Here is a 26,717-nt window from a genome sequence, read left to right as displayed (position 1 = left end):
TGTTATTTGAATAGTTGTATGTTATATTACAAGGAGGACGTAGATCTAACTGCTTGTAGATTTTGTGATGCACCGAGATTTCAAGTCAAGAGAGAACGGATTGGTAAACAGTGGTTAAAGAGAATTCCAAACAAACGGATGCACTACTTGTCCTTAATCCCTATACTAAAACGGTCGTATGCATTGATGGGTTCGGTCCCTCACATGACCTGGCATAGTAACAAGAGAGATGATAGTTTTATGACACATCTGTCACATAGAGATGCTTGGAAGCACTTTGATAGGGTCCACTCTACGTTTGCGAGCGAGCCAGAAATGTTAGATTAGCTTTGTGCTCTGACAGGTTTGCACAAAATTCTAATTTCGGTAACGCATACTCTTGATGGCCTGTAGTGGTGACTCCTTATAACCTACCTCCTGAAATATGCATGAAGGACCCATACATATTCCTAACTTGTATCATATTTGTCTAAACAATTCAAAAGCCAAAATAGATGTCTTTTTGCAATTCTTGGTGGATGAGTTGATGGAGTTGTAGATTAATGGTGCAGAAACATATGATATTTCAACCAAGATAAACTTCCAACTGCATACTGTGTTGATGTGAACCATCAATAACTTTCCTGCGTACAGGATCTTACCAGGTTGGTCCACCTATAAGGTCCTACATCGGTTGGGGAGGGGAACGAAGCATGCCTTATAAGGGTGTGGATACCTCTCCCTAGCATGACGCATTTTGACAAGTGAGTGTGGGGGCTTCAGCTATCATCCCTATCATCAAAGACAAAACCGTGAGGCCTAGTGTGCCAAAGTGGACAATATCGTGCTAGCGGGTGGTCTGGACTGTTACAGATAGTATCAGAGCCGGAGCCCGGATTGATGTGCCAACGAGGGCGCTGGGCTCCCTTAGGGGGGTGGATTGTAAGGTCCCACATCGGTTAGGGAAAGGAACGAAGCATGCCTTATAAGGGTGTGAATACCTCTCCCTAGAATGACGCGTTTTGACGAGTGAGTGGGGGGGTTTCGGCTATCATCCCTATTGTCAAAGGCAAAACTGTGAGGCCTTGTGTGCCAAATCGAACAATATCGTGCTAGCGGGTGGTTTGGGCTGTTACACCACCTAGGGCAGAATATCGTGTTCTATTTGTATAGAGGATACAAAAGCATTTTGGCTGATGAATAGGAGTAAGAATTTGTAGTTTGATTGTCATTGAAGGTTCCTCAATATTAATCATTCTTTTTGGCACAAGAAAGACTCGTTTAGGAAGAATAGAACTGAACAAGAAGAGACACCCGTGAGATTGAGTGGTTTGCAAGTTTGGCATCGTGTCAGTAGAATCCCAAGGATCGTCGATAACGGGGCAGGTGTGAGACCTCTGGAATATGGTAAGAAGCATATTTAGACCAAGTAAAATATATTTTGGGACTTTCCTTATTGAAAAGACAATTTACTTTGACATTGTCTTAGCGTGATGCACATTGAAAAGAACATGTTTGATAATATCATGTACACGGTAATGGACGATGAGAGAATAAAGGATAACGATAAGATAAAGTTAGACTTGATAAACATTTGCAGATAGCTAGATCTGAACTTAACGAGACTTGATAACGGCCGGTGGGTTAAACCAAAGGCGGTGTGAGACAAGCAAATTAGAGGACTGAGATTTCCCAATGTACGCCTCTAACTTGGGTAGGTGTGCAAACGTCTCACAAGGTAGGCTTGTTGGGTTGAAGAGTTATGATTGTCATGTCTTTATGGAGTCATTGCTTTCCAAGAACTTCCTACCAACATCTGAAAACCACTTATAGAAATAAGTAAATTTTTTAGGAATTTATGTATCCCGAAACTTAACGTAAATGATCTCACAGTAACGGAGAAGAACATTCTGATCATACTTTGTAAGTTAGAGAGGATATTTCCTCTTTTTTTTTACGTCATGGAACACTTAGCAATCCACCTGTTGTATGAAGCAAGATTATGTGAGCTAGTCTAATTTAGGTGGATGTACCCGTTTTAGAGAATGATTGGATCATTCAAGCGCACTGTGAAGAACATAGCTCAGATCGAGAATAGTATCTACGAAGTATTCATAACTAAAGAAACATCTGCATTTGCCTCCTTCTATATTGAGTCTCATGTTGAGTCACGTAGAACAAGAGTTAGAAATAATGATGAGAGGAGAGAATCCTCGTCAGGAGGACCAGCGTATCTAATATTTATTTTGGAAGGAGTTGCAATGGGCGCGGGTAATGACTATTAGTTAACGAAAAAGGAAATCGATGCCGTACACTTGCTTAACTGTGACCAAGTTTCACCCTACTTGATGTGAGCTTTTAAACTTTCACAACTATTGCACTTAGTAAGATACTATCTTCCTCATCTAATCAAAACTTCATTACACTGAAATTTTCTTATTTATCCTATTATATCATAGATTATTCCAAGAAATAAATTCTGAGGCATCATTGAACAATTTTCTTAATTGGTTTAGAGAATACGTCAGAGTGCTTCTAGCTAATACAACAGATTCGGAACTACTTGCACTTAGTTGGGGTCCAATAAATAAGGGCACAAGCTATCCGATATACAATGTTAATGAATATCGGTTCCATTTTTTACAACGGTCGGTTGAAAAAAAATAGATAACACCGGAGTTTGGGTTTGTGGAAATTCAGGCGGTGGATATTCTGATTGGTATGTTGTGTTGCACAATATAATTCAATTAGAATATTTTGGTCGCACTAGATACGAGATGTTTGTGTTTAAATATCAATGGTATGATCCAAGTTCGCGATAAGAAATACGAAAGTACAAGGACTACAATATCACTGAAGTATATGTGACCAGAAAAAATAGGCACTATGATCCTTTTATTCTACCTCAAAATGCACGACAAGTATACTATTTGCCTTATTTGGGATCATGCAAGTCTAGTTGGGTGGTTATAGTTAAGACCAAGTCAAGAGGTCGCATCGAGTCTAATGGGACAGAAGGTCAGGAACCTTTCCAAATTCACGACCCAATTCCTTTGAAAATGGTGGTTAATATTGGTGTTCTGATCACTTTTAAGTCGACTGTTATGGATGATGACATCATTGACCTCAGGGTAGATGACGACACACTACCACTAGACAACGACGACAAGATGAAGACAGAGTTGATGGAGACGAAGAAGAAGAAGACGAGTTCGATAATCAGAAAATTACTTTGAAAGATTAAGGAAAACATAGTTCTATCTTATGTATTTCATTATCAAACTTTTGTTTCATGTTTACATTCTGTATATTTGATATTTTACATCATATATTAATCACTGTTTTTAGATAAAATACTAATTTATTCGATGTTAATTGAGAATTGACTATCAATTGCTAACTATCGGGGTACATCATAGATTGAAAAAAAATAAAAAATATTCACCCTACTCACAGAAAATTCCAACGATAGCGATCATTCATATTTAAAAATGAAAAAACAAAAAAAAAAGATATTTTCCGTCGAATTTGTCTGACAGTAAGATCATACAAAGGCTCATTTTGTGGCATTAATGTTACCATTGAATTTTTTTCACCAGCAACATTACTCAAATTTCTTGCCCATAAAACATCACATTTCAATACTAAATTCGCCGTAACTTATCGGGGAACATCAAAATTCGATAATAGACATTTACCAACGAGATTTATACCGCCGGTAAATATAGTATTAACAAATTTTTTTTTTCATTTTTCTGCCAATAAATCTAATGGTATTCAGGTTTATTTTGTAGTGATTATTCCAAGTAAAATTCAACTCTAAACATGTGTAAATAAAGCCCCATAAGCCATAAGACATGGAACAAGTGCCTAAATATCAATAAACTAGGGTTTTTTTTTTTGGTGGTTTAAAATTTGGGTTGAGATAAATTTTATAAAATTAGTCATTCTCGTAGTAGTTCTAGTATTAACCTCCTTAAATACCTCGATTGAAATAGCATTTAGGAATGTTGGGAGAGAATACCTTAGTTGAATTGGTGTCCTTTAAGGTTCCAAAAATAAAATTAAACTAAATAGATATTAGAAAAAATAAATCTTAGTAAGAAATAAGAAGGAAAAATTTTTAATTGGGCCCAAATTAAAAGATAGCTCATGTTCTAATATAATCCTAGTGTAATACACTATCATCGTTCAATCTTCATAACTACTGCTGATAGTTTCTTCACCAAAAAGTATAGGTGGTACAAAACTATTTTTACTGTCATAGTCATCAAAAGACTCATCCACATTTTTGGCAAGGATAGATTTGGAGTGAACAGTTTTGGTGGATGCAGGTTTTAATGGAGGATAATTCATCTACATTTTAATAATAGAAATAATTAAACTGACATTACTGAATCACTAAATCAATGAATCATAATACTATGTCTTACCTAAAATTGTTCTATTCCTATTAAAAAGAACTACATATTGTCCCCCCTCTATTGATGAAAAAAAAAGAGAAAAAATCCTAATCATTGACTAATGCATGAAATTAATAAAACGACACTACAAAGGATTTTTATTTTTTGTGTTTTTAAAAGTTGTAACCCGCCAATAACATCGTTTTTAATTCCCAAGTTTTAAAATGAGTCTTTCTGATCTTATGACAACTTGAAAATTAATGTACTATATAAGATTTTTGTGAATAACGTTAATTTGATGATTGACGAAGGGATTATTTTGATTTATTAGTTACAATATAAAATTATTTTAATTAATTTAAAAATGAGAAAAGAAGAAATAGGTCATTGATTTTTTATTTCGTAGATATTTAAATTCTCGAAAATTTAAAAATATATTTAAATCTCTGATCTTTTTAAAATTTAGACATTTTTTTGAAAGTGGAGCTCAACACGTGAAGTGGAGCAAGACAAAACGGAAAATAAAAGACAAACATCAGAACAACAGAAACTTATATCCCTATGTTATCTCCGGCATTGCCATCAACAACCAAAGGGATTTGCACCTAGCCACTCCTTGTAATTCATAGAGTACATGTCAACAATCTCCTCCACGCCTTTTCCCTTGTTCTGAAATAGTCTTCTATTTCTTTCCAACCACAAGTTCCAGATAATCGCGCAAAAACTCACCATCCATGCCTTACGATCCGCCTTTCTAGCTGAGATCTCAGTCCAACTTAGGAAATGCTCCTTCAACGAACCCGGACAAGACCATAATCTACCAGCATTTGATAGCCATGCACACCAAACCTGCCACGAAAAGCTACATCCTAGAAGCAAATGGTGACCAGACTCAACACAATTATTACATAATACACATAAAGTATCTTGTTGGTTAATGACCCCAAGTCGACTCAGTCTCTCCTTCGTATTGATTCTGCCAGTCAATGCAAACTAAACAAACACCTCCACTCTTGGTGGCACAAGTCCTTTCCAGATAGTACTCGTAAAGCTATAGCTTGTGATCTCCTCCGGGACCATGTCCGCCTGCATTACCTGCACAAATGAGTTAGTTGTAAAAACACCTTGTTTATCATATTTCCACACAACTTTGTCCTGTTTGTCATATGCAAGTCTAACCAGCCTTAACTCATCAAGTAGCTGGTTCACAAGATCCAACTCCCATTGGAACAATTGTTGTCGTCATTGGAAGTTTCATATCCACTCTAAGCCATCCCAAAACCCACAATCCCCTATCACTGATCCTACTTGGTTTGAAACAGAGTAAAGTCTAGGAAAACGATCTTTCAACAACCCTCCAAGTAGCCAGACGTCCTCCCAGAAGCGAGTATCTCTTCCGTCTCCGACCTCCATAGACAACCCATCAATCATCTTCTGTCTCAGTTCTTGAGTCGTGAACTGTAACTGACAAATATCCCTCCACCCCCCCCCCCCCGCGCACGGGTAATTCTTGGGTGGACAAAGGCACAGTTGGATTCAGATTATTACAGGAGCAGACCACCTTCTTCCATAACGGACATTCCTCCTTAGAAAAGCGCCACCACCACTTAAACAGAAGAGCTGTGTTCCGGATCAAAGCATCTCCAATTCCTAGGCCTCCTAACCTTTTAGGAGCCTGCACCACCTCCCACTTGACCATAGCCATACCATTCCTCCCATCCTCCTTACTCCATAGGAATCTTCTCTGTAAGGAGATCAACTTCTCCGCAAGGAGATCAACTTCTCCGCTACAGCCTTAGGCATCTTATATAATCTCAGATAATACACCGGGAAGCTATTCAACACAGATTTGATAAGCACCAATTTACCAGCTTTGTTGAGGACCTTGGCTTTCCAGAGGCTAAGCTTTTCCTCCACTTTGTCTATAATTGGCTTCCAAGTCTTAACCAACTTGGGATTTGCTCCAAGCGAGATTCCCAGGTATTTTACTGGAAGAGTTGCTTCCTTACACCCTAACACCTTGCACATACGACGTATCCACAGCTCATTATAGTTAATAGGAATCAAGCTAGATTTATCAAAATTGATACTTAAGCCCGACATCAACTCAAAGCACCGTAGTAACCTCTTGTAGTTTTTTAATGGTTTCTTCCTCAGGTGAGCAGAACAAAACCGTATCATCTGCAAACTGAAGATGTGACAACTCGATATGATCTCTCCCAACCAACAACGGTGATATACAACCATTCCTAACAGCCTTTCCAATTATCCTGTGCAGGCCATCCACAACAAGAACAAATAAAAAGGGGGACAGAGGATCACCTTGTCTCAGACCCCTTTCCATCTTGAACGGCTTAGAAGGCGATCCGTTTACCAACACTGACATAGAACACGTGCTGATCCATTCCATAACCCAGCCCCTCCACCTTCGTCCAAACCCCAGCTTTTGCAGAACAAGATCCACAAAGCTCCACTTGACCCTATCATATGCTTTTTGAAAGTCTAACTTAACAATTGCCGCTTCCTTTTTCCTTAGTTTGAACCACTGGACAGTTTCACACGCTATCAGGGCCCCATCATGGATCTTTCGGCCTTTGACAAAAGCAGTCTGTGTCTCGCCCACTAGTCCTGGCATGACTCCTCGCATTCTCCTAACCAACAGCTTCGAGATCACCTTATACACACACCCCACTATGCTAATTGGCTACAAATCTTTGATTTCTTTGGCTCCAGTAAACTTGGGGGCCAGTGCCACCCAGGTAACATTAGCATCTGCCGATAACTTGGAGGATTGGAAAAAGTCCAGCACGCTGCCGTGAATTCAGCACCAATTACATCCCAGCACTTCTTTATAAAGTTCATGTTGTATCCATCACTTCCTGGAGCCTTGGAGGATTCACAATCCCACACTGCCTCCCTAACCTCCTGAGGTGTCGGTTGTAGCTCTAAAGCCAAAGTATCTTCCTCACGGATCACATTCACCAGCCCATTTCTGAAACCTATCCTGGGCGACCTCTCTTGATAATATAAGTTTTTGTTAAAACCGTTGATGGCAACCTTAATCCTAGCTTGATTCCTTATCAACCGTCCATTAATAACCAGCTCATCAATCCTGTTATTCCTCCTTCTCGCAGAAGCTAAGTTGTGGAAATATCTGGTATTTTTATCCATGTCCTTAGCGTGCTTCGACCTTGATAGTTGCTTCCAATGTAGTTCTTTCCTCACATACCATTTCTCGCAGCACACAACTAACGCTCTCCTTCTAACCTCCACCGTTCTATCATAAACCCTATCACTCACCATGTCATCTAGCTTCTTGATCTCGTCCTCAAACTTCGCAATTTTCTTATCCATATCACTAAAATTCGCCTTATGCCACCTTCCCAGAGGACCCGTCAAAGCCTTTAATTTATCAGTGAATTGTAAGTCACTTAGCCCTCTCCATTCTTCTTTAACCAATCTCATAAAGCCTTCATGAGTGAACCACGAATCTAGACTTCTGAACGGTCTCGGCCCATCCCTTTGCCTGTTAACCTCCACTATAATCGGGCAGTGATCTGACAATCCCCGTGGCCCACCTCTCAAGCGAGTCTCCGGGAACACCTCAAGCCATTCCAAATTGACCAAAGCTCTATCGATGCGGCTACAAGATCGTCCTCTGAACCATGTAAATTTACGGTCAGTGATCGGCAAGTCCTCCAAGCCCATGTCAGATATCCAATTCTTGAAATCTTCCGCCGATGAAGGTAACGTATCGTTGCCTTGTCTTTCCTCCACCTGTACAATCTCATTAAAGTCCCCTAAAAAGTAGCAGGGGCCTTGGCACAAACCAGTTATGTAACTCAATTCCTCCCGCACAATAAGTTTTTCATTTCTAGAATGCACACCATAAACTAAGAAAGAAGCACAATCAATATTATTGTTCAACAACTCCCTTCAACACACAACCACCTCTCTCCTTTATGGCAATTACGCATTTTAAAAAACGCATCATCCCACACTAACAGTAGCCCACCAGACGCACCATCAGACCCCACATACTCCCACCTTGCACAGCCATTCCCCTAAATTTTCAAAACATCAAATCTTGTTATAATCTGCCTTTTAGTCTCTACCAAGCCTAACCTATTCAACCTATATTTCCTCTTTAGGTCCTTCACCATCCTCATCTTTCCATCCCCCCTTAACCCCCTAACATTCCATGATCCTAAAGTCATTTTACAATATAATTACACACCTTTTTGTGAGATTTCGGCCTGCTCCGCCTTGCTTTAGCTTTCTGTTTTGCTAACATTTTTTTCCGAGCGATAGCTTCATTCTATTTTTGAAGAATAGCCATTATGTCGTCCTCTTCATCATACAGCACTGCTTCTGATTCCTTGGCTAGTTTCCAGGTCTTCTTATTTTCCGTCTCCTGCTCATCCAGGCTTAGGGCCTCAGTGCCACTGTCCTCATCAGAAATCGCGTGGCCTTCCTCCCCCGATTGGTTCTGTCTGTCACCGGCGCTCTTGCTAACATTCTGATCAGTGAGATTAATGTCTTCTACAGAGCCAATACCACTATCTTCATTACCAACAGCTGCAGTTTTTTCCCCGTGAAACCCGAGGTTAGTATCTTCCTGAGGTTCGTTGGTAGTCTTCTCGATCACACTCCCAGCCACTTGTACCCCTTCTCTCACGCGGCACCCCACCATCACCGCTCGGCTTCCTCTGACTTCAACCCCTCCGCCGACAAGCCCAGGCAACCTCGGATCCCCTCCAGCAGATCGATCGAAGACTTCTTCCCCCTCCACGGGACTTCGCCCTTCTTCATAGGTATTACCGGCTTCCAGCGTGGGTTCGGCAACAACCCAATGGCGCACCTGAGCCGACTCCCTAACCACCGTGATGTCCCCTCGGCGGCCTTCAGCGCCGGTGATTTCCTGTCGCGACATACTACTCTCGCCCCTCCACACACGGGAAGACCTTAGCGTCAGGGGAGCATAGCCAGACCCGCCGCTTTCTCCTTGGAGCCCACCGACCCGACTCAGCATGCGTGGATCCAGCCCAGGAGGTCCACCAGCGCTCTTCTTGCATTGTGAACTTGTTAGCATTGCTGGTGGTGATCTTGGGCCTTCTTGGCCCAATCCATAGCTGTCTGCATAGTTTACCAGGCCTCCTACATTGGAGTTAACCAAACTTACCCCCTTACCCAGCCCAATATGTGGTCCACTATAGTTTCACGGTAAGGTGGCCTCAGAATCCCCTTCGTTGTAATTATCAAATCCCGCCGAATCTGCCAATCCTTTATTCTCTTCCTTAAGAGGCTGGTGTGTTACCATTTTACTTTGATTGTGTATTAAATTGTCATAACTCCACTCGTTCAATCTGAAATTACAGGTTTACCCTCATCTTCAACCTCATCCCTTAGCACCTTCATAGCAACTTCCGCAGCCTGATCATCATAACCTATCACCTTTGTTGACATTACAGACGTTGTAGCTTTATCATCACCAACCTTTGTTGTTGTATGATCCCAATAATCGCGTCTTTGTATACCATCGGCCATGTTGTCCATGTTACAGTGCAAACCATAAGCTTCCTTACCCACCTCTTTTACCAAAACATCGAATCCACTGGTGCCTATTGTGATATGAACCCATTCATTAATTACATCCATAGCACAGGTATCAATTAGGACCCGTCCAACACTGAACGAAGAGCATGATTCCGTTGCTTTATCACACCCAACCACCTCCCCCCACAGACCTCCTATCGACCTAAAGGTATCCACAGACCAAACATGAAGCGGAATCCCAAAGCACTCTAACCACACCCTGCGAGATTCACTTCTTTCCGATTCATCCCACCTCCATACGCTATGAAACAGCTGCAGTAGGCTATTCATTTTAAACGTGTACGACTCTTCAGCGTTCAGCAGACTGTCGAAGGTCAACATTGCTTTATACGCTCCCATTTCACGAACTTGAACTACTTGAGGGAACATCTTCTCAACCATGCCCTCTAGTGACCTAAAGTCAATGGCCTTCATCGTACTACCTATAAGACTTTTCTGTAGTCAGTTTAAATTTTCTTTCGCCACAGCCACTTCCAGTTTCTTTGTCCACCCATTTCCATGTGGATCTTGGTTCCTTTTCCCTTTGGATACATCTTCAGGGCAGCTAGATGGGGTTATCTGAGCAGGCTTACTTTCTCGCGGCGGTTGGCGGATCATGTCATTTCGGTTGCCATCTGCTATCTGTATCTTCTTCATGTCCTTCGTAACCAACGATCTCCTGTACTTTGCTTCCCCAACAAACACCTCCTTTCCTCTTAGCTTCATATGATTCATTTCTGTTATAGCTTTCAAAACTCCTCCCTTTGTAGTGTAGCGTATGAACGCAAACATGTAGATCGTATCCCTTTTTTGTTTCCGTGAAAGGTATATGTCATTTATGCGGCCAGTCCAATTGAACAATTGATATTCACTTGGGTCTGTTAGACTCAACAAAAAAATCAAATGTGACTCTTGTTGTACTGACTTAATTGATATGGATGCACATGTGAGAGAGTATTTAAAATTGGACAAATTAGACTCAGAGATTTATATATCCGGATTTTGAAGAGGTTAAAAATTTAAATGTATTTTTAAATCATTAAAAATTTAAATGTTCGTATACAAAAAAATTAAAAATCAATTTGTCCTTTTCTCTTTAAAAATTAAAAAACTATTTTAATTATTGAATTAAAATCGAAAGATTATTTTGATTGTAATCTCATTTAGAAGAAGGCCCAAAAAAACCCCTCAAAATTTCAACAAACAAATACAGTTGCTGACTTGCTCGTGGATCTTTGGATCCGCTTCCACTGATTAAGAAATTCTATTTATTAAGAAAGGGTTAACTTAAAAAAATATAATAAAATGCGTTTACTTCAATACTTCTAGACCAACATAGAGAAAAGCGTTTACTTGTAGGAACGTGCCTAAATTTTCTGTCAAAGAAGATACATCTTTTTTTATTACTTAGTGTGAAAGCTAGCGTAAACGGCGATCAAATATGTCCCAACAAACTCCAACTAGAAGCAGCCTTCATTTCATGTGGCTGCGGGTCCTATAATAGCCATTTTTGCTTCTTGTGTCATATGACCAAAATGACCCCATTCACAGAAGCAATCTTGCAGTTTGTTTTATTGATCTTAATGTAATACTTGCACTTATCTAAATATACCTAAAGGATTTTTTAACGGAAAAAAATCGATCATCAAAAAATGAAAAAAATAAAAAATATACAATAACAATAATAATAACCAACACTTGCAAATGGATTTCGTAACAGATCCTTTAGTTGTCGATCATTCATAAATCATAATAGCCCTTTGAGAAATTAGGGGTAAATTAGTAATAACAGAGAATCATAAATCATATTATATTATTTGTAGTCTGTGTATCCAGCTAGATCCCAACCGCGTACAAGCACATAGCCGTGTCCCCGAGTTGTCACATGACACCTGGCACCGCTGCCCACAGCACACATCTCATGTTTGACACACGAAAAATAAACGTTAAGAAAAATAATCCGATACATTAAAAATGTTCAACACCTAATAACTCACTGATTAGCCCGCATTCGAATTTCGTTTTATATATATAAATACAGTAATTTATTAGCTAATAAAAAGTTTTTAAATAAATTTTTAATTCGTGATAAATTAATTTTTAATTTATTAAATTAAAAAATATAATAAAAAATAAAAAAATATTAAATACTTTATATAATAATTTAATTAAATTAAAAAATAATTTTTATACTATTTTTCATATGTCTCGTAAGTTTCATAAAAAATATTATAATATAGAATTTTTATATTTTATATAATTTAAGTTTATTATACCGAAGAAAACATTAAAAAAATAATGCATTTATTATTCTTTGATAACACCGAAAAAATGAACAAACAAATAATAAATAACATATAATTAAATAGTTATGTAGAACGCTTTTAACGAAAATGTAACCACCTTTTTTATGGGCTCAATATATTATTCAACTAAAAAACCTTAAAACCAAATAACTGTGTATCTTCCTAAACACACTAACGCGTCCAAAACTCCCATTAGATACTTGTATATATATAAACAGCAGCAACGGCATCTTCCATCATCAACATTCATCACTCTGAAACTAAATTTCGCATCACCCCAATCACACTCTATAACTATCACTCACTCTAGTGTTTGTTAAGCCGCTAGTTACGTAGTTATTACATACATTATGCCTTTGACGAAGAAGAACAGTGATCTTTCTCACAGAGCATGGAAGCTGTTGAGGGTTTCATTGCTATGGGCTCGCAAAGGGGGCGTGTTCAAGCGCAGGCTTGCGATGGAGCTGCGTCTTGTGCCCAAGTACTTGAAGCGCCTCGGCCACACAACAACGTCTTCATCACAAAGCAATCAAATTCATTACTTTGAGCGTGAGCTCTCATTTGATAAGACTCCAATCTTCCATGTCAAGATGTACCGTCCTAATTCCTCCATGCGCTTCCTTCACTTGCCTCACATCCCATGTATAAATCCTCACGTTGATTTCGACTACGACTTTGAAGATGACAATGCCGACCACAATAATCATGAAGAGGAATGGAAAGATGATGGAGAAGAACAAGAAGAAGGGATTGATAAGAGAGCTGAGGAGTTCATTGCTAAGTTCTACGAGCAAATGAAGCTTCAGCGACAGATTTCTTATCTACAATACAATGGGACACCAAACAGAGACACTACTACTTGTTGAGAATTTCCATTTCTTTTATTATTTGACTATTTCCCATCCCTTAAATATTTTGAATCTACGGCTAATGGTAGAAAGTTTTGTATCTTGAAAAGTATGAGACATGAGTAGTCGAGAACTATTGCGAGATGTTTGTAGATATTGGGAGATATTACTATTTTTGTATTCTTGTATTTACAATTTTTTTTCTTAGTTATATCAATAAAACACCGCGGGTTAATAATTTAATATACTAATCATTGTAGAATAAAGTGTGAACCTGTGTAATATAATTGCTAAATGTTATGATGACACATTTCAGTTCATTTATCTTAAAAAGAACATTAATAGTGTACACTTTTTCTTATATGTTTTTCATTTTCAGCATTAAAAATTAATAAATATTTACGGTGCAAAAAATATTTTTCATTAATATATTCATCAATTCTTATTTTCATCTCATATTTTATCTTTTTTTTTTTTCTTTATAAAATTCTAAAAACAAAAAACACTAAAAAAAACAACAATAAAATCTTGTTCCACTAGGTGGGGTCTGCTACATGAATCAAATGACGTCATTAAACTCTGACATGTATCATCTACAAAGAGACTGTTTATATGTAGATATCATTTGACCATTTCATGGATGGTCTTCCTATATCTTCCTCTAGTCTTCTTCCAAATCATCTGAGACATGATTCTACTATCTTTTCCACAATAGGTGCTGCTCCAACTCTCTCTCTTATATATTCGTTCTTTATTCTATCCAACCCCGTATGATCACTCATCCATCTTAATATCTTCATCTCTGCCACACTTAATTTATGTTCATACTCTTCTTTGACCGTCCAACACTCTGTACCATAAAGTATAGCCGGTCTAATGGCAGTGTGATAGAATTTACCTTTAAGTTTTAAAGATACTTTTTTGTCACATATAAAACCAGACGCACTCGGCCATTTTGACTAACCTGCTTGGATCTTATGATTTACATCCTGTTCAATCTCTCCATTATCCTATATGATGCACCCAAGATACTTAAACCTTTTAACTTTTCGTAGGATGTTTTTTCCAATCTTCACTTCTGTATTAGAGTTTTTCCTTCGCCGACCGAACTTACATTTCATATATTCCGTCTTGCTACAGCTTATGCGCAGACTATATACTTCTAGAGCTTCTCTTTATAAGTCTAACTTCTTATTTAGGTCTTTCCTGAACTCTCCCATAAGGACAATATCATCGGCAAAAAGCATGTACCATAACACAAGCTCTTGGATATGCTTCGTGAGTATTTCTAAGACTAATGTAAAAAGGTATAGACTTAAGAATGATCCCTGGTGTAATTCTATATCAATAAAAAATTTCTCTATCACACCACCTTAAGTTTTCACACTAGTTGTAGCCCTATCATGCATGTCTTTAATTGCACGAAGATATGTGATCCTTACTCTCTTCCTTTCCAAAACCTTCCATAAGACCTCCCTTGACACCCTATCGTATGCTTTTTTCCAAATCAATAAACACCATATATAGATCTCTTTTATTATTACGATACATCTCCATCATCCTTCTTAACAGGTATGTAGCTTTAGTGATGGATCTACCTGACATAAAATTAAATTGGTTCTCTGTTACTTATGTCTCTTGTCTCAGCCTCCATTCTATTACCATTTCCCATAACTTCATGATATGGCTTATGAGTTTGATTCCTTTATAGTTTCTGCAATTCTATATATCCTCCTTATTCTTGTAGATAGGTACCAAAATACTCTTTTTTCTCTCATTTGGCATCTTCTTTAACCTTAAAATCTTAATTAAAAGGCTTGGTTAACTAACTGATACCTTTCTCTCCAAGGCCCTTCCAAAGTTCAATCGGAATATTATCAGGTCTTACTATCTTGCCATTTTTCATCCGCTTTAGAGCCTCTTTTACCTTGAAGTCTCGAATCCTTTGATAATAGTCAAAGTTTTGATCTTCTTCACTCGTGCATAACCGACCGATGCTCGGAAGAGTATTCTGTCCTTCATTAAATAACACGTAGAAGTAGCTCTTCCACCTTTTATTGATCTTCTCATCTTGAGCCAAAACCTCTCCGTCTTTATCCTTTATGCACTTAACCTGATCCAAGTCTCTCGTTCTTCTTTCACAGCTCTTTGCGATTCTATATATACCTTTTTCTCATTCTTTCGTGCCTAAAGATCGGTAGAGACCCTCATATACTCTTGTTCTTTCTTCACTTACAGCCACTTTTGTCCCTTTCTTAACTGCCTTATATTTTTTCCAATTATCTTCATTGCAACACATACTACTCTTTAAAACACTCATTTTTTGCCTTTATCTTTTCTTGTACACTCTATTTTACCACCAGGACTCCTTGTCTCTTAGTCTTATCTCTCTAAATTTACCAAAACTTTCTTTTACTGTTCTTATAATAACTTCAGACATCAAAACAAAACAAAAATAAAAAATAAAAACGCAAATTAAATACACCTAAGATTTTTAAACTCTTCTTGTTTACAAATTTGAACTATGTAAAAGAAAATTTAGGTGTTTTATTTGATTTCACAAGTTTATTATCCTTAAGTATTAAGAATAAATAATTGGTAATATAATAATTATTAGTAAGAAAAGATAATACCCCTTAACTTGCAGAAACGTTAAAAAGACACACCTGAAAGGTTTTGAAAGGCTAAGAAAAACCTCAAAATTCTCGCTCTCCAAATAATTAAACTTGTGAATATGTTTAACCTTCAAAACATTTTTCTCCTCTTCAAAAATCAAACTCGTAAACACTATCAAGGCCAACATACAACCAAAAAAGAGTCGAAGAGTAGGGAGTAGGGAGTAGGGACTAAATTTTAAAGCTACAATCGGATTGATGTATTTTTTCAGTTTGATATGGGCAAACAGGACCAAAGTGCAATCATTGTTCCTAAGTAAAAGTACAGCAATTGCATCGGCCAGTGTTATTTTGCAATGTTTTGAATTGCTTCGTTGGAAAATTTTAAATCAAACGTTTAAGCATCGTGACCCGTGACTACGTATTTAAACCTCAAATAAAACATTAGAACAAGTAGATAACAAATCCAAAACAAAAATTGCTTATATCACCTCTTGGTTCTCCTACATACATTTCTTGGGGGGGAAAAATAACCAGAGAGGCGAACTTACAAGAAAATCATCACGTTTGGGGTGTGGTAAACTCAACATGGAAACAATTTCAAACAATAACAGATAAGCCAGTAAGGTCTGGAAATGTAAAGGTTAATGGTCAGCTTTCAAATGTAAAGTAACTTCTTCAGTGTAGCAAAAGAATGAGCTCTGCTTCAGACCTCGATTATGCATATCGAATAACCATCAATATTTTATGTAGTCTGCATGGAAGGTTGAAAATGATGACAAGAATGTAATGTGTCATCTTAGGAAGACATGAAAATTCAAATTTTAGTTGTTAACAAGTTGTAACCATGACGTACTGATATTTGCAAGGAAAGAACCCTCGGAAGCACACTACGAAGTCACTGATAAGTATATACGACTAAAATGGCACCCAAAAGATTTTTGTCACCAACAAAATAATCCCCTAAATGAGTGAAACTAGTCCATGGCCTTCAAAAGATATCTACTGTTTGACAAAATAATCTCCAAAAGAATAAAACCACCTTGTGACTCCTAAAAAGTGATTTAAGGTTAATTAGGGTTTACCATTCACATATTGTTGAGATACCAGTCAACATGAAAAATAGACCCTGACAATAACGAAAATGGATGAGTTCATTATTAAGCTATTTCGTCAACTAATTACCCTCTATTAATATAGCTGCCATGCTTCAAGCATGATATACTAGTATTTGCAAGTTTGCAACCACCTTTAAGCATCCTACCATAAGTTTTATTAATTTAAATTCAAAAGATTATGTCAGTTTTGATGGCAAACCAATGAATTTGTATTGGCAAATAATATTAGTCTGCATCTAATGCGCATGAAAATGAGATGAACACCAAGACGGGCACTGAAATACTCTTACGCCATCAAAATTGATTCCAAAAGAAAGAAACTACAAAAAAATTCCCAAAAGATATAGGATGCTTGTCAAAAAGGTTCAATCATGAATAAATTCCATGTTTGTTTAATAATAATTTGGTGCATTCTAGTATGCCTATATTACGGTGGCTATGGTGTTTCAAAAAGTGTTGTTAAAATTAAAATAATGCTTTTTATTATTTAACAATGCTTTTTAAAGAGGTTGCTAAAAAAAAGTGAAATCAAAATGTTAAAAAAAACATGACTTTAATTTAAACAACACTTACATAGCCACCGTAGCTACTATAAGCATAGACATACTACCTAATAATTTACTCATGGTTTAACTATTATTTTGGCAAATGACAAATATCTTTTGGGGGAGAATTTTGTTCTTTTTTTCTTATGGTCCTTTTTGTAAGCGCTAGAACTTTTCAGAATCCATTTCGGTGCTTAACCCATATGACTACCAACCTAAAGAAGCATGCGCAGCTGCTCATGGCACGCATACTCTACTTCAGGTTTACCCCATCTTATTCAGTTCCTATGCTCTACCCTCTAAGCAATTGTCTTTTTCTTTTTTTCTCTTTCGAGAACTTTACCTTAGAATGTCATGATCGGAATTGGGTCCTATAGTACCAAATAGTACATTAACTTCCATTCTGACGTCTACTAACATATGCTTCCAACTTCCCGGTTGCTGACAATATGAGACCTACAAGGGAAGCAGCAGAAGATACTTAACATAGTATAGACAGATGTAAGAAACTTTCAAACAGGACATGAAGATGGTTAAAAGAAGTTAAATGACATAAGGACTTTAGGTTGCATTCGGATTTTGTCTGAGAAAAAATAGAAATGAAGAGACAGAGATAAAAGGACAAAAATAGATATTTTATGTTCCCACTTTTAAGAACTGAAGAAGTATAGAAAATATAAGAATTTTCTGTTTCTAGGACAAAATAATTGTGTCTCCATTTTTGTCTCCACAACCAAACGAATTTCTGTATCTACTGCTTTTATATTTTTATACGTAACCACTGCCCCGTCTTTATTTTTCACATTTCAAAAAACATTCAAGTATCAATTCAAATGAGAATGCAATAAGTATTTTTAGGCTTAAATAAGAGATTATGTAATAACAAAGGTATACTAGGCGAAAGGTTAATGTTATCCGCATGTCACACAAGCTAATATTAATGGTTTCTTGGCTCCTGGTTTATGCCTCATGAGTTGCAAGTTATGAAAAGACAATTCTGAGAGTGGCCACTACCTAGAAACAAAGCAGAGGGTCTTGCTGGCCGGGATTTGAATTCTGGATGAAATTGCACACCTACATAGTATGGATGACTTGGAAGCTCTAAGATCTGTGCCAAAGAAAATATATTAAAATCCAGAAATTATTATAAAAAATGATAAAATAAGTGAATTCTGTGTAGGAATAACAAATAAATCAGTATCCAATTCCACTTTGGTTCTAGTAAATATTGTTTTGCCTCAAAACATTTCTCAGCCATAAAACTAACCTCCATCCGATTTCCTGTTTCATCCTTCCCAACAAATTTCAGTCCAGCTTCTTCTAAAGTTCTGATAACATCTGGATTGACCTGCATAATGTTAATGCAAAATTACAAGAGTTGTACTACATGTGTCTCTTGCAATCACCAAAAAAAAAAGGTACAAGGTCAAACCTCATATCTGTGCCGATGTCGTTCATCAACATATGCTGAATTGCCATACCTAAAAAACAGCAGCAAGCATAGTGAGTGCTGACAACGCATTCCAATCATATAATTTTTATAGCAGTTATTAAGGAAACCATAAATAACGCTGTCACTAGATATTCAAAGCCAGGCTATAGTCTTGCAGATGCTACACATGCTCCTATGGTAAAGGAAGCAAGAAGGGAGGAAGGATTTGTGTGTTTGGTGGGCGGACTGGTTAATCAATGTGAGCTACTCCTTCCCTATCATCACTGACTAGGGTATAACCAAATCGTGCCCTTTGAAACTAGAGCAATGCTGAGAATTCTAAACAGGCCCTAAAATTCAACATCAAACTAAATGATGATTATCAATATCAACAACCACATTACTTATAGGCGTACTCCAGAAACACCACTGGCCCAAAGCAATGAGTTCGGGATATTAACATACAATGATACCACCACAAAAGCTATATAATGGGAAATACAACATACGAAAATGGTATCAATTTAGGTAAGAATGTACGCAAACTGCTATAACGTATTTCTGTATCAACTGTACCTAGTTAATATATAGTACTATGAGTTTTCAAGGCTCCCAGCCTCCTCTATAATGATTCTATTTCTAATTGCCCAAAATAGTCTCCTCACCTCTCCAATAACAGAATACATCTCTTGCTTTGGCAGGTTGGCAAATTATTTACAAGAACCAACCAAACCAGTGATACGCTCAAGTAGAATTATGTATACACCTGGTTTATAAGTTATAACTGAATAGGTTCGTAATAGAAAAGGTAACTAATTAAAGGGCAGCTACATCTACAAATTTATTATTTATTCAACTATCACTTAAATAATAAAACATAACCAGATAGCTACTTCACATACAGCTTAGAAGTAATACAATCAGGTGTCTGTAGAAGTGTTCTTCGAGATCCAAGCCTCATGGTACTTCCCATATGTGTCCGTGAACCCTGTTTATAAGAAGAAAATGGAAAATAAATGTCAAATATAGTGGTGGTTGGGGTGGGGGGAAGGCAGGGTGAGGGGCTCAGAAATGCATACTTCTGGCATGAAAATCACTACGGGGTTTGGTGTTTGGGCATCAAACTCTACACTGTTTGCTCTTTCCAGGCCCAAAACCTAAGATAGAATGTCAAGTTATACAGCAACAAAAGCATACAGTTCTAAAGCAAAACAGAAATGATACTTACGGATCTAGCAAATTCAATAACAGAAATTTGCATTCCCAAGCAAATGCCCAGGTAAGGAACATTGTTCTCTCTGGCATATTTGGCAGCCAGCATCATACCTTTGACACCACGATCTCCAAAACCCCCGGGAACCAAGACACAATTAGCCCTCTGCAAGTGACAATTTTCCAACAATGAGTGAGTATGTGACTACTGATTCAAGTGCAACATATTTCTTTATGAATCCAATTTCAAAGATGGTCTGACAATTCCATTGATAGTCTCAAATAACAAACAGGTATAATAAAATGTGCTAAATCTAGCAACATTAATAAAGTAAAAAAAAAATCCCCAAGCATCTACCATGTTACTCCAAATATAATTAATTACATTCCATAAACTGCATGTGCTACAGTACACATACCTTGAGAGTCTCCCACGCAGTAGCATATGCTTGTGGTGTCTGAACAAGTAATGACAAAATAAAGTAATTGTTGTTATGTTCACAATGACGAATAACCAAATTTCTTGAGAAGCAATTTGAAAGGAACTATTACAGATTTAGCACTGTCATCTTCAAGGTCAGAAGCTGCAATCCAGTCAATTGATGGCCTCAATGACAATGCAACACAAGCATGCAGAAGGGCCTGAAGACACAACAAACATTGAAAACATAGTTAGATCCTTTTGTGGGGGGGGGGGGGGGGGGGGAGAGAGAAGAAGGGGGAAAAGAGAATAAAAACAGGAATTAAACAATTAAAAACAACAGTTGTGTAAGAATGTCCAGATTTTTACTAGCAGACAAGGGCATCAGATTTATAGAAAGAGCAAGACTCAGTAAAACTATAAAGAAAAATTTAAATGTAATTACCAGGTAGTCTATAAATTCCTCAGCCTCATTTTCTAAACAATGTTGACAGCTAAATATAAATATACCAAATAATCTTTGCTCAAATTCTCCATCAAATACACTTCATCCAGATCTTAATGTATAAACATAAGTAAAAGTATAAAACGCACCTTTATAACAGATAAATATGAGTCTGTTAGACCAACATACTTTCCCACCATCGCAATCTTCACCTGTAAATGTCAAATAGGCTCTAAAACATTGAACAATATATTATAATAACATTAGGTAAATCAAATGCAAAGTAAACATATTGTACTAACAGAATCAGTAATATTATCATATGTCTCAGCCATCTTTGTCCATTGCTGTAAAGCAGGAGATGTAGCCTTTCTGAAAAACAATTATGATGGTGAATTAGATTGAAGTTTCCTGTTATTATTATCTTCCTTTAAAGCCAAAAAACAGATAATGACATATCCACCATGTAGTGCCCAAACATAATCAACTATATTGAGAGAGACGAATATATCCTGCTGTCTCATACTCCAGTCATGTTGTATAATCTGGAAATGCATTTAGTTATATTAGATTAGAGTTAATTTTATTGTAGCATGGGCACCGCTCATGCTAGAGTAGTTACAGGAATAAAGCAGCAATGTAATACTTTATGAAAGGGTTAACTTTGATATCTCCAAAGGAATTTATCAATTGATTTTAAAGTAAAGTAAGTTTTCTTCTCTTTCCCCTGGCTGTTTAGAAAACCACGAACTGAAGCAGGGCTAAGTCCATTCCACTTCAGCTATAATGGCATTTGCTGCAAGAGTTCTTGGACTTTCAAAAGTTAGAGAGGTAGCTAACAGAACATTACTGGACTTTCAAAAGCTAGAGAGGTAGCTAATAGAAAATAATGCTTACACAAGAGGACAAATTGCACAGTCACAAATGAAATCTTATGCAAAGATCCCAAATGGCCCCAATATATATAGACACACTATCTATTGGACTACTTTCATAAAATTATAGCGTGAATACTATTGCATGTAGACATGTAGTATACAGCTAGGATGAACAGTGAATATCTTATTTCATTGAGAGAGAGAGAGACTGCAGGCGTGGGGTGAGGTTGGGTGGACAAATGGGCTAGGAATGTTAGTTTTCTTCACTTTCCCGGATGGGAAAGTGGAAAACAGCCATTTCTAGACTGCTACATATTTTGTGACACAGATTTTATCCTACCATAAGTTGCATCCATGACAAAATTCACAAGTAAAACTGTTTATCCTTCTGCAGTGATAGAAACTAAATAAATAACTCACTCCAGTAAGTTCAGCTGCTGCAGAATTGAATGGTGAGCATTTTGGTTCTGAAAATAGAAGCCAATCAAAAAGAAAATCATTACACAAAACAAATCAAGACAGTCCAGCTACAACCGAACCAATACTTAGCTAGAAACCCACCCTAAGTAATAGGGGAATATGCCAAATATTCGGTACATCATGGATATTCAGTATATTTTCAACCTGCAAGGGAACATGCAGAAGATATGCATCAATATCTGATGCAGTGAAGCATTATTCAGATAATAGCCAAGCTATGTTCACCAACAACTTACTGGAACATGGCAAAACTGTGAGAGTTTATCCTTTGTATTTTGCAGAAGAGGCTGCCATATTGAATAACAGGTTTTCAGCAACAAATATAGCCAAAATAACACCGACGACACAAATGTCAAAATAGAAGGATTCTGAAAAACACTGGGAATTTCCTACAACTTAAGGAAATTCAAGTAACCTCCATGTTTTCCCAAATTTAGAATTAATTAAGAAAGAACTATTTTTTACCATCATATTGCCTGAATACTGCACCAAATATAGCATTATGGAGATGTAATTGTCACATCACGAAAGCCATATCCAGATAAGCTAATAAGTAGCTTGAGAAATAGCACTATACTTGAAATTGTAAGAAAATTGAAGAAGTGTATGTGTTTTGGATGATTAAACTGTACATTACACTATATATAGACACCTGGTGAATATTTCCTAAAATACCAACACTCAGTTTCTCTGCAAACATATTTACCCTATCGGCTTAAAATTGTAAAGAAATTTAAATGCTCTATCGGATTCATAATTTCTAAGGTATTTACAACCAATAATTTTGGAAACCAAAGTCTAAGGGTCAATAACAGAGCATGTGCCCTTGTATATGTATAATGATTGTAGTAGAAGTTGGTCAGAACTCAAATGAAAATGTTAGCAAAAATTTTCATCCCCTGAATATTATATTACTTATTTGGTGAAAAACTAGTATGAGCATATTTTCTAGTATCTCTGAATATAAAACATGCACGAATAAAAGGTCAATAAATTTCAATAATGCATCTAAATTCCATTATTACTAAGATGGAGAATCAAACATTATTACTCTAGAATTAGAAGGAGGAATAAATCTGCTCCACAAAGGTTCAACATTAAACTATTAAGGTCAAACATAATTCAGTTAAGACGAAAAATACAGCAAAGAAAATATTTATCATTTATATTCAATGCTCAAAGTAGAATCTGAATTTTATAACAAATGTTTATACCAATAAAAGAGATCAGAAAGCATTTTTTATGTACGCTACCTATAAGACTCTAGCAAACAATTGTTATATAGAGTAAGACTTTTGAAATACAACCAGGTACCAAAATATGGAATGACATACCTCTGCAGAACGGCATGCTAAGAGATGAGGGGTCAGGCCTAATGCTCTAAGTTCCCTGACACTGTGTTGTGTAGGCTTTGTTTTCTGGAATTAGGATATTGTACACAATAAATGAGAAAGAAATCTGTTTTAAATAAAAGTATGCAACAGTAGTCCACAAATAACTAAGTATTACTTGCTCTCCCACTACACCCAAAACCGGTATCAGGCTAACATGGATGAGGCAGAAGTTGTCAGGCCCTGAGAAAGAATATTGAGAAAAATGCAAGAGATGTATTATATGACAAGATACATACACTTCATAGCCGCATAGAGAAAAAGTTTTTTTATAAAAAAAAAGAATCATATCAATTAATGACTTCACTGAACCACACAATAGCATTATGCATAATAAATTAATGATGCAGTGATGCAACACCATTATACGTGACTGGAACAATGATATAGCATGTAAATAAAAGAATCATGCAGCAAATTGCCCTGAAAAAGAAATGTCCACACACTGAAGTTATCAAATACGTTTTAAACCCCTGCCAAGCTTATATGAATTGCACAAGAGGTAACCATAGAAGTTTATATAACTAAGGAATCATTGAAAATGCTTTTTCTCACAATAGAAAATTGAAAATGCTTCTCACCATAGAATAATAAGCCAATGATAAAATTAAATTAATCAATAATTTCCACAAAACCAAAAAAAAGGCAGTGAATAGTATGAAAATATATCAAGTAACGTTATTCTAAAATCATAAACATGCTAATCTAGTGTCATACCCACTGAAAAAGACAACTGCCTTAGAGCCTCAATAAATGGCATAGATTCAATGTCCCCTGCATAAAGAAAAACAGACTCCTCCTTTATCAACTGTAGTGGATATTGCAGCATAAACAGAATCATATTTAATTTAAAGAAAAAAAAAAGGAGGTGGGGGAAGAAAAAACTTACCAACTGTACCACCCAGCTCAATCACACAAACATCTGCCGGCCCTTCCTGCCCATCGACCGGAATTGCGGCAACTGATTGAACCCAATCCTTAATGGCATCAGTGATATGTGGAACAACCTGTTTCAAAACGCCATGAAACTCAATAAGAGTCGACATGCAGCCCTGCAAGCAAAACAAACAAGTAACGACAAATATATAACTAAAAATCACCTGAACAGTTTTTCCAAGATAATCTCCTCTACGTTCCTTCTCAAGAACAGACTGATCAAAACAAAAAACCAAACACAAACAAAGCGTTAAACCACAAAAATAATTAAAAAAAAAAAAGAAGAAGAAGATAAAATCAATTTCCACAGAACAATTACTTTCACAAGCACCTGGTATATTTTCCCCGTGGTGATGTTGTTATCCTTCGTAAGCGTAACATCCAAGAAGCGCTCGTAATTTCCCAAATCCAAATCCACCTTTAATTAATTTTTTTTTTTCAATTTTCCAAGTCAAACCAAAAACGACTAAAATAAAGTAATTTTCCAACGGCACAGCAACTACAAGACATGCAAATTCAAATTCAAATTCAAATTAATAAAAGAAAGAAGAATAGAAACCTCTCCTCCGTCGTCGAGAACAAAAACCTCTCCATGCTCAAAGGGAGACATGGTGCCAGCGTCAATATTCAAGTACGGATCTGCATACAATAATAATAAAAATGAATAAATAAAAAACAGAATGTTTTTAAGTGGAAAGAAAAAGAAGCATTGATGAGAGAGAGAAAGAGAGAGAGGTGTAACCAATTTTGATGGAAGTTACGCGGAGGCCGCACGCTTTGAGAACCACTCCTATGCTGCTTGCTGTGACGCCTTTCCCAAGGCCACTAACGACTCCTCCACTGATCAAAACGTACTTCATTTTTTGTTTGTGTTTGTGAAATGGTTAGTTAGTTAGTTGGTTGGTTGTGTTATGTGAGTTGGTTAGATATGGGGTGGTAGAAGGGTGAGAGTGAGAGGCTCTCTTTGTTAAAGTGTAGGCGCAAAGCTATATGATGGAGGCCGAAGCTGAAGCTAAAAAGGTAGCAGTCACTTTCCGAATGCAATTTTAAAAAGAGAAAACCTAGATAGAGAAAAAAAAGGAAAAAGAAAAATGGTGTGTAAACCTCAGGCTCAGGTACTCGACTAACTTGATCAACAATTCGACAATTTTCCTGCTTACGCAAATCCCAAATTCGTCTTGAGCAAATTTAAAATCCCTAACTATGGATATTAGAGTATATACCTAAATAAATTCTTAAAAAATTTTGTATCCGAAGTTTTTGTCTATAAAAATTTTTTATTATATTCTTAAATTTTATAAAAATAAGACATATCTACTTATCAATCTACTTAATATATTAAAATTGGATTTTTCCCCAACTAATGAAAGCGACGTGTCGATCTCTCATGATTCCATTTTTCCTCCAAAATGAACTTTTCTATTCTCTATTCTAAATTATTTTATAAAAAATATATTTATTATAATTATATTATAATTAATATTTAATGAATAATACATAATTATACTAATTTAGGAACATATCTTTATTTTTAGAAAGTATTATTTTTATGTAATTAAAGCACTCTTCTCTCTTCTAAAATTATTTTTAGAAAAATATATTTATTATAATTATATTACAAATAGTATTTAATGAATAATACATGATTATACTAATTTAAAAAAATATCTTTATTTTTAGAAAGTACTATTCTCATGTAATGAAAGCATTATTCTCTCTTCTAAAATTATTTTTAGAAAAATATCTTTATTATAATTATATTATAATTAGCATTTAATAAATAATGCATGATTATACCAATTTAGAAAAATATCTTTATTATAATTATATAAAATAATCTACTTAATATACTAAAATTGGATTTTCCCCCAACTAATGAAAGTAATGTGTCAATTTCTCATGAATTTATTTTCTTTTCAAAATAAAGGTACTATTCTCTCTTCTAAATTTATTTTAAAAATATCTTTATTAGAATTATATTACAATTAGCATTTAATGAATAATGCATAATTATACTGATTTAAAAAATATCTTAATTATAATTATATAAAAAGTTAAACATAAATTTATAATTCTAATTACTATAAACATGATACTAACGTTCATAGTGGTA

The 26,717-nt window shown here is 36.2% G+C and overlaps 3 protein-coding genes across 4 annotated transcripts; 1 reads left to right on the top strand and 2 right to left on the bottom strand.

Moving 5' to 3' along the window:
• Positions 1 to 7,073: 7,073 nt before the first annotated feature.
• LOC148543924 (uncharacterized) lies at positions 7,074 to 8,676 on the bottom strand. The gene is made up of 3 exons (XM_088498782.1): positions 8,620 to 8,676; positions 8,388 to 8,446; positions 7,074 to 8,256 (listed from the first exon to the last, which is right to left on the bottom strand). The coding sequence occupies exons 1-3, from the start codon at positions 8,674 to 8,676 to the stop codon at positions 7,074 to 7,076; spliced, it is 1,299 nt and encodes a 432-aa protein (XP_088354908.1).
• A 3,834-nt stretch (positions 8,677 to 12,510) lies between these two features.
• On the top strand, positions 12,511 to 13,378 carry LOC107619697 (uncharacterized). The gene has a single exon (XM_016321992.3). The coding sequence runs from the start codon at positions 12,634 to 12,636 to the stop codon at positions 13,147 to 13,149; it is 516 nt and encodes a 171-aa protein (XP_016177478.1). The 5' UTR covers positions 12,511 to 12,633; the 3' UTR covers positions 13,150 to 13,378.
• Positions 13,379 to 16,170: 2,792 nt separating this feature from the next.
• Positions 16,171 to 25,794, bottom strand: LOC107618220 (uncharacterized). 2 transcript variants are annotated; one of them, XM_016320222.3, is made up of 23 exons: positions 25,347 to 25,794; positions 25,164 to 25,243; positions 24,936 to 25,022; positions 24,769 to 24,819; positions 24,558 to 24,675; positions 24,386 to 24,442; positions 23,787 to 23,851; positions 23,612 to 23,695; positions 22,514 to 22,564; positions 22,359 to 22,421; positions 22,218 to 22,264; positions 21,222 to 21,291; positions 21,069 to 21,131; positions 20,606 to 20,695; positions 20,473 to 20,511; positions 20,070 to 20,219; positions 19,921 to 19,998; positions 19,744 to 19,829; positions 18,842 to 18,890; positions 18,677 to 18,757; positions 18,424 to 18,517; positions 17,753 to 17,865; positions 16,171 to 16,500 (listed from the first exon to the last, which is right to left on the bottom strand). In XM_016320222.3, the coding sequence occupies exons 1-22, from the start codon at positions 25,462 to 25,464 to the stop codon at positions 17,801 to 17,803; spliced, it is 1,686 nt and encodes a 561-aa protein (XP_016175708.1). In that variant the 5' UTR covers positions 25,465 to 25,794; the 3' UTR covers positions 16,171 to 16,500; positions 17,753 to 17,800. The 2 variants fall into 2 exon arrangements, with proteins under 2 accessions (XP_016175708.1, XP_020966085.1); XM_021110426.2 differs by having other exon boundaries at positions 24,924 to 25,022; positions 25,347 to 25,704.
• Positions 25,795 to 26,717: the final 923 nt, after the last annotated feature.

Source organism: Arachis ipaensis, chromosome B9, assembly GCF_059453495.1.
Source record: "Arachis ipaensis isolate K30076 ecotype BB chromosome B9, ASM5945349v1, whole genome shotgun sequence".
NCBI lineage: Eukaryota > Viridiplantae > Streptophyta > Magnoliopsida > Fabales > Fabaceae > Arachis > Arachis ipaensis.
The sequence above is the reverse complement of the archived record's forward strand: the minus strand, read 5'-3'. Positions and strand labels throughout refer to the sequence as shown.

Coding starts and splice junctions, on each gene's coding strand:
- LOC148543924 (XM_088498782.1), bottom strand. CDS start 8,676: ATGTTAGCAAAACAGAAAGCTAAAGCAAGGCGGAGCAGGCCGAAATCT. Junction 8,447..8,619: donor GGCCGAAATCTCACAAAAAG/GTGTGTAATTAT, acceptor TTGAAAATTTAG/GGGAATGGCTGTGCAAGGTG. Junction 8,257..8,387: donor GGTGCGTCTGGTGGGCTACT/GTTAGTGTGGGA, acceptor TGTGCATTCTAG/AAATGAAAAACTTATTGTGC.
- LOC107619697 (XM_016321992.3), top strand. CDS start 12,634: ATGCCTTTGACGAAGAAGAACAGTGATCTTTCTCACAGAGCATGGAAG.
- LOC107618220 (XM_021110426.2), bottom strand. CDS start 25,464: ATGAAGTACGTTTTGATCAGTGGAGGAGTCGTTAGTGGCCTTGGGAAA. Junction 20,696..21,068: donor CATATTTATCTGTTATAAAG/GTGCGTTTTATA, acceptor TTGTGTCTTCAG/GCCCTTCTGCATGCTTGTGT. Junction 17,866..18,423: donor ACCCTCTGCTTTGTTTCTAG/GTAGTGGCCACT, acceptor CTTCCCTTGTAG/GTCTCATATTGTCAGCAACC.